Source organism: Triticum dicoccoides, chromosome 1B, assembly GCF_002162155.2.
Source record: "Triticum dicoccoides isolate Atlit2015 ecotype Zavitan chromosome 1B, WEW_v2.0, whole genome shotgun sequence".
NCBI classification, from domain to species: Eukaryota; Viridiplantae; Streptophyta; class Magnoliopsida; order Poales; family Poaceae; genus Triticum; species Triticum dicoccoides.
The window spans coordinates 652,997,797-653,005,860 of record NC_041381.1 but is presented as its reverse complement, the minus strand read 5'-3'; the positions used below and the strand labels follow the sequence as shown (position 1 = coordinate 653,005,860).

General features: G+C 44.7%; 1 protein-coding gene across 1 annotated transcript in view; it reads left to right on the top strand.

The window, feature by feature from the left end:
• LOC119349409 (heme chaperone HemW-like) overlaps positions 1 to 1,114 on the top strand; it is a 3,275-nt gene extending 2,161 nt beyond the window's left edge. Inside the window, exon 2 of the mRNA XM_037617439.1 lies at positions 159 to 1,114. Coding sequence (XP_037473336.1) covers positions 159 to 786 — 628 coding nt within the window. The 3' untranslated portion in view covers positions 787 to 1,114. The remainder of the gene's footprint in view (positions 1 to 158) is intronic.
• Positions 1,115 to 8,064: the final 6,950 nt, after the last annotated feature.

Genomic DNA, 8,064 nt, shown 5'->3' with positions numbered 1-8,064 from the left:
ACACAACCAATTGCATTATACTACTAAGGCCAAGTTTCTAACAATTTCGTCACATATTAATTTGCACTGACATTTTTGTATTAAAGATCAAGTCATCTCCCATGTAAATTTGTGTCAGATTGATGCCAATCTCATTCTTTCCATATTAAATGTTGCAGCTACACGCCTGGTGTGTTTCCTCTCCCAAATGAGACAGACTCTGCGAACTTCTACAAGATAGCTTCGAAACGGCTTTCTGAAGCAGGATATCAACACTACGAGATCAGTAGCTACTGCAAGCCTGGTTACGAGTGCAAGCACAACGTAACATACTGGCAAAACAGGCCGTTCTATGCGTTTGGTCTTGGATCAGCAAGCTACATCAACGGTGTCAGGTACTCGAGGCCGAGAGGAATGAAGAACTACGCGGATTGGGTTCAGAAGCTGGAAGACGGCACCTGGTGCCATGAGTCCAGCGTCTCCGAGACGAAGGATATGGCTATGGACTCGGTGATGCTGTCACTGAGAACAGCTCGCGGGCTGGATCTGCACAGTTTCAGTAAATCTTTTGGAGAGGGTCTGACACGGTCATTGTGTGATACGTTCAGGCCTTTTGTTGAGAGTGGGCTGGTGATCGCCATGGACAAGGAGCGAGAGGCGCTGCAGTTCAATGAGTTTGAGTCAGATTTGGAAAACGAGGGTGAGATGAGTGGGAGCAGGGTGGCCTTCCTCCGTCTGAGTGACCCGGATGGATTTCTGTTATCCAATGAGTTGATCTCGCTGGCCTTTGGGACTATTTCGCCATGACAACAGTAGCTGGCTTTTCGCATTGATAATTCCATATTCTTATTTGTCAGATTTTATCTGACAAAATTGACACTTACTGATATACTAGACATTAGCTGATCACTGGGATCCATAGCAATTTTTGTTTTATAAATTGTTCTGTTCAGCCGGCACCTATCGGTGTGTTTACCAGACTCCTAGCCGATGCTTCTGAATTTGAATTTAACGGGGCACCGTCTCCGTCAGTTGAGTTCGCACCTCCTGAGATGGTAATGTAGTGTAGTACATCCTGGCAAGGATCATGTTTTGGAAAGGCTTGGTTATTGATAATGTGCACATGAATCGTTTAGTGGTCACGGAGTCTGGACACTGAACTTGAACTGCTGGTCGAGGGCCTCAGCACCAACTGTTGTGTACGCTGTGCCTTCAGGAGCCTGAAACGATGAATCATCTTGTAATGCAGTGCCCGTTCTCCATGACTGTCTGGCCATTGGTGACCGTAGATCTGAATATGGCCATCCCATGCCTTTAGCAAAATTCAGTTCTCATGCGTCGGCGGGAGGAGGTGCTCGCTAATTATTCGAGGGCAGACAGAAAGGAAGACAGCGTGATAATCACTGGTGATGTTCTCCATCTGGAAAGAGAGGAATCGGCGAACTTTCGATAATATCTCAACCTCGGACAACGAGGTGGCAAACAAAATCCTTGCGGAGTGAAGGCTATGGAAACTAGCTTGGCATATGAAGAGGGGTGGAGTAAGGATAGTGGGAGAACAAGAGACATGAAATCCTCATAGGCTTGGGGTGGATGTGGATTGCTAGAGCCTTTCTTCTTTAGCATCATGTAACTTAAACTCTTTTGTTCTATCCTATCTTAAATGCATCAACACGCAAAGCTCTTGCGTGTTTAGGAAAAAAGAACTTGAACTGCTGCAGTCAGGTGCCGAGTATTTCATGTAAAGAAAAAGGTACCGAGTTTCCTTCACAGAGATGGAGAAACTTAGGCCGAGTTACTAGTCTCGTTCTTTCTCCAATTCTCATCCTGCACATCTTCGATTTCACCACAAGAGTTCTTCTTCTACCACACCAGTTATTGTAGTATGGAAAAATACAACAAACGAACCAAGGGAGAAGTTTCAAATCACTGACACCGCCCTCTTCTTCCTTATCACGGGATCTCTTTCGCTAACAAGCATCGGTCTCCTTTCTGTATTCCCACAACTCCGCCGTGCTCCCGTGCAGTTGGAAATGTTGTCCTCTTAGAGTCACGTGTCTTATAGCCTACATTTATGTTAGTTGTTGTTTCGCCGTCCACCATCTTTGTATGAGCAATTTGATAAACGAAAAATGTATTTGGCAACCCTGTGACAGATTGCAAAAACGCTACACCACCTGGATGCCGTCGATTTGAATCCAACGCGCGAAATTGCCACACGCTCTCGTCGTTGTTCGATTCAAATCGCTCGAGCATGCCTCGCCCCTGAGCGACGCACAATACCGATATGCCGTCCCTTGCAGCGCTCAGCGTGCGCCGCCCGTGTTCGCTGTTCATCGTCGCTGCCTTCTCCTTCGACGAGCCATCGCCGCTGCCGCCCCGTTGGCTCCTTTTTATTCCCTTCATCCTCCTTCCTCCCTCGTCCTCTCTCATCTTTTTCTACTCGCTGCTATCACCTTTGAAAGGAGCTCCTCTGTTGTACTCCTTTCGCCCAGATGGTCGCGACCTCCGGCGACTTCCTAAAGACCGCCGCTGACCATCGCCCGCACCTCTTCACCGGCTGGACGGCTCGATCTGGTGCTCGCTGCGGCAGGAACACAGCTCTGCCTGACGAATATGGCCTCCGGTGCCTCCATGACGACTGCCATCGACCCCGCCTGCACCACTCCGTCGGCCGTGTGGCTCGCTGGTGTGGATTTTGCTCCCGTCGAGCTGCATCTTATCAGACTTACTGTTTAGAGCAGAAGATGGAATTCTTCAGAGCTGCAGTTTAGGTATTTAAACTGGATGCTTGTGTGGATCAATTGGCTGTTACAGATGGAGACTGTGCTGCAAACTAATGTTGGTTGTCAATAGCTACACTTCTAAATCAAAGAGGTAAATAGCAAGACAGAGAAAAAAGAGCATACTATGGTGGCCAAGATGAAGACTAACGGTGACAGTAGCCTCTTGAACGACCAAAATGGCGATGAAATCCAAGACAGCAAACACAACCATGGGGCCGTCAGCCAAACTTGATAGATCTGCTCGGACAAACCAGAAAGATATAATTTAGAAGAGTTTACAAGCATGGTTAGTAAATGGCCAAATGCTCCAATGAAGATGGGTCATAACAGGATAATAAGGACAACAAAACTTGAGAGATCAAGAACAATCCAGGCAAAGCAAAATAACAACGAAATTACCAGGACAAAGGGTTGTAACCAAGCTGAACGCCTTCTACTTCAAAGTGGAGAGCCATAATGCATAACTCAAGCACATGCAGAACCACAATGGTGAAAAAGGAGATAATGGTGCATTTGCTTCTAAGAAAAAGTGGAACCAAATGCGAGTACCTTGGCGCTAAAGGTGGAGAGCGAGTCGATAAACATGGATGATCGGTGTTGTTGTGCAGAGTGGTGAATGATGTGTCATTACTAACTTCAAAATACATAAGAAAATTATGGTGTAAGCAAGCTTGCAGAATTGCCCTCAGCTACAATGACGCCGAGGACATGTGTCTAATAACTTGCTTTCCCCCACTCTCTTTTTACTTTCTTCAGTTTATTCAGGGAATGATAGACATCCTACTGTTTTTGTGTTGTGCCTTTTTTAACGGTTGAAAGCTGATCAAACGAGTTCAAGTAGAATAGTCGCCACCATATTTAGGTTATAGTTATCACCGTGCCGTTAGCTCGGTTAAATTTACCACTATGGTGAATATTAGTTATCTTGCCGTCGATACTATTCAGTTACAAATCTATTCATGTTAAGGTTATCATCACATAATTGTGTACCTATCCAACTTTTATTGTAAACCGTTCATGTACAAGGAAAAATTCAACAAAAATTCTAAAATTTCACAAATCTTTGATTATTTCGAGGGTGAGCGAAATATTTGTATTTTCTTCAATGGGGGATGTATATATTCTTCTTGTACAACCCAAATTAGTCATGGGGCAATAATTTCTATTGCATGTAAGAATACTATTTTCTTTTTTTCTATAGTAGGAACTTGAGCAAGTTGTGGAAAAATTTATTCAACAATAACCGGTAACTTATGTGTAAATAACATGATAATATACACACTGCAGACGTATAACTTACATACAAACACTGTGGTAATTTTTGACCGGAGAGAAAATATTTGACCCGAGAGGAAAGGTTGTTGAAAACATACCCTCTATAACTTCTATGAAAATAGCGTGGTAATATACGGACCGTAGATCTGACAACACTTACAAACACCGCGGTAACATTCACAAAAAGGGAAAATTGTTGAAAAACATTCCCCTGGTAACTTCAATGAAAATACCATGATAACTAACATGTCACAGGTGTGGTAACTTATGTAGCCCACGTGCGGGACCTTTAGCCCGGAAGAAACAAGTTGTTAAAAATATACCCCCGGTAACTTCTGCGTAAACAACATGGTAACATGTGCACCACGGGTGTGATAACTTATCCACAAATACCTCGATAACTTTTACCCATGAGAAAAAAGTTGTTGAAAAATATACATCGATAACTTATGTGAAAATAGCACGATAATATATGAACTGCATACACGATAAATTACGTACAAAGACAACGGTAAATTTTACCAAGAAGCAAGAAAATTGTTGAAAAACATATCATTGATAAATTATGTGAAAATAGCATGATAGTATACGAACCACATACCCAATAACTTACGTAGAAACACTATGGTAACTTTTTCGATCAAAATAAAAAGTTGTTGAAAACAAACCCCCGGTAACTTATGTGAAAATAGTACGGTAATATGAGACCTGTTTACCCGATAACTTACGTACAACCACCTCAGTAATTAACTTTTTTGACCGCGAGGAAAAAGTTATTGAAAACATATCTCGATAATTAATGTGAAAATAACATGGTAATATATGAAACACATACTTGATAACTTACATAGAAACACCGCAGTAACTTTTTAACCAGGAGAAAAAGTTGTTGAAGAATATAACCTCAGAAACTTATGTAGAAATAGCACGATAATATACAAATCACATATATGATAACTTAGTACAAATATTGTGGTAACTTTTTAGACCGGGAGAAAAAGTTGTTGAAAACAATTTATGTGAAAATAACACGGTAATATATGAACTGCATGTCCGATAACTTACGAATAAATACCGCAATAATTTTAACCAACGGGAAACAAAGTTGTTGAAAAACATACTCCAATCCTCGAGGTAACTTGTGCGAAAATAGCACGGTAATATGTGAACCGCATACCAGACAACTTACTAAAAACACCGCGCTAACTTTTTTGACCGGGAGAAAGAACATACCCCAATAACTAATGTGAAAATAATATGGTAAATATGAACCGCATACCCTATAACTTATGTACAAATACCTCCGAAACTTTTAACCAAGGGGAAAAAGTTTTTGAGAAACATCCCCCGATAACTTATGTGAAAATAGCACGGTAATATATGAACCACGTACCTACTAAATTAAGTACAAACACATGTGGGGGGGGGGGGTTGCTGAAAAATATAACCCCGGTAACTTATGTGGAAATAGAACGGTAAGTTGCATACCACAGGCTTGGTAACTTATGTAGCCGAGGCGTGGTAACTTTTGACCCGGAAAAAAGATTCGTCGAAACACACTAACATGGGATCTAGTTTCGAAGATCTCACCGCGAAGAATCTTTTCTGTGAAAACGGTTTTTGCATCAGACTAACGGTTTAAGCTAAAAAACATTTTGAATTTTTGAAATAGGAGAGAATCTAGGATGACATCAACTTTTTGTCCTCTAGTGCATGTATGTAATTAGAGAGAGGGATGGATGTGGAAAGAGAGTTAGTCACACCCTAATCTATATCCTAATGCATGCATGCATGTATTTATATAGGAGGAAGGAGAAGTGTGGTAGTTTTGCTATCCACCACACATGTGCCAAATATCACGGTCCTTTGATAAAATAGCACACTTTTCCTTTTTATTAGATAAAATGTCACACTTTTGATTCACTGCTAGATAAAATGGCACACACTGATTTTTTAGCTTAATTTTTAGGTCCAGTCCCGCATGTAAGAATTCATAGGACAAGTTTGCCCCTCGGTCGTTTTGACTAAACTTACTAGTTGGATCAAACCTCACCAGGGCCTTCCATCGTTTCTGCCAGCGATATGTTTCTATCGAAACAGAGGCAGACAAGACAAGGTAGAGAAGAAGAGGAACTGTCGCCTCGCCCGCTTCCTCTCACACGCGTCGCCGATTCCACCGCCATCGCCTGGGCGTGCCTCTGTCCCGACGTGTTGTCCTCATCTCCCGGCGCATCGCCCCTCTTCATCTCTTCTCCTAACGCTCCACCCGTTCCGTCCGATCCTCACCCGGCCGTGGCTCATCAAGCGAGCAGAACAATCGCTCCAGCCATCCAGCGGGGCCAGCAGCGACCTATACATGTACGCACTGCTATGATGTGATAGCTGGGGCGATCAGAGGGTGCCGCAACAGCGTTGAGTGGAGGTCCGAGCGGCCAGTGTCTGACTGCTAGGGTGCTTGAAGGGGCGATGCCTTTTTCTTTCCAGCCGGCGACGAAGTGGTTGGAGCGCGGCGAGACAGGGCAGACGTGCAGAGGGTTGTGGAGTGGGGAGGAGCCACACTTAGATGCAACGACGGTGGGACGGGCGATGCACCGCGAGGAGGCACGGTGAGGAGAGCGGGGTGGTGGCGTTGTTCTGTCTCAGAGGTTCTGGTCACTGTCTCATCTGCCGCTATTCTGATCGAACCAACCAAGTCAAAACAGCCAAGGGGCAAAATCGTCCTACAAATTCTTACGTGCGGGCCCAGACGTAGACCTAAAAATTGAGATAAAAAGTCAGTGTGTAACATGTTATCTAACAAAAAGAAGGATGTGCCACTGAGTCAAAGTACAAGGAAAAGTGTGTTACCTTATCAATTTCATCTCTTTCTAGAAGCCAAAATTTCTCCTTCGTCGACGACCAACAATATGTACTCCGCCACTGCCAATGATAACGTGCGTCACGGTTAAGAATCAGAAGACCTCACCTATTTATATCAAACTTTTATATTTGTTCTGCACTTTCTTTTCACCAATTAGCAACTGTTTTTCTTTGTTTGCTTCTCCTTTAATTATTGGGTCTTTTACATTTGTGTCCCTAACTCGAACCCACTACTCAGATTTGCCCCTAATTTTAAAGTGTGCTCAAATTTGCCCCTCTATCGTTAAGTGTCCTTATAGAAATACCCTTCCGTACCGTTACCGTCCAGTCAAAGCCATTTGACCGCTATCTGACCGTTTCTTTGACATTTTTACCCCTGTCTCCTTGTGTCACTTACGGGTGGGGCCCATTCTCAAAAAATAAAACAAAAAACCCTTTCTCTCACCCCTCTCTCTCACACACACTTACCGGTGGACCCAACTAGAAAAAATGAAAAAAATAAAAAGGGAAAAGGACAAGCTACTTCTCTCTCTCTCTCTCTCTGACGTCTCTCTCCCTTCCCAACGACAGGCCGATGGCCTCTCTCTCTCCCTCAACTCCGGTGAGGGTGTTGAATGGCCGCCGCCGCCATTGCTGGTCTTCCTTGACGCCACAACCCTCTCGCCCTCATTCTCTCTCCGTCGCTCGCCCATTTTCTCTCTCCCCTCCTCTAGCCCTCTCCCGCAAGCCCACCGGAGGCCGCCCTGTCGCCGTCGTTAGTCCAGCACATGGGCAACGGAAACCCCAGGCGTCGCTAGCTCGCCAGGATGCTCGTATGGCATGACATCTCTGCCCCAGCCGACGAATTTGACCAGAGAAGTCCTGTACCGAGCGCCAGGACGCATCTGCCCCGCCTCCGGCCACGGATTGCCGTCGATTTGATCCGTTGAAGCACGCTGACGGATCCTAGCCGCTCCCTGGGCGTCATGGTGTACAGCAGAGGCCGGGGGCATCCTCCATAGCAAGCCCCATAACCTGGGGTTGTCTTCCCCGCGAGCTCTGTGCTCTTCCATGGCCGCCATGGTTAAAGTCCTCGCTTCGGTCTTCCCCGAGCCACAGCGGCGTCATCATCGTGCTCCTATTGAGCTCGTTAATGTCACGGAGCTTTCCCTCTCCCCCTCGCATG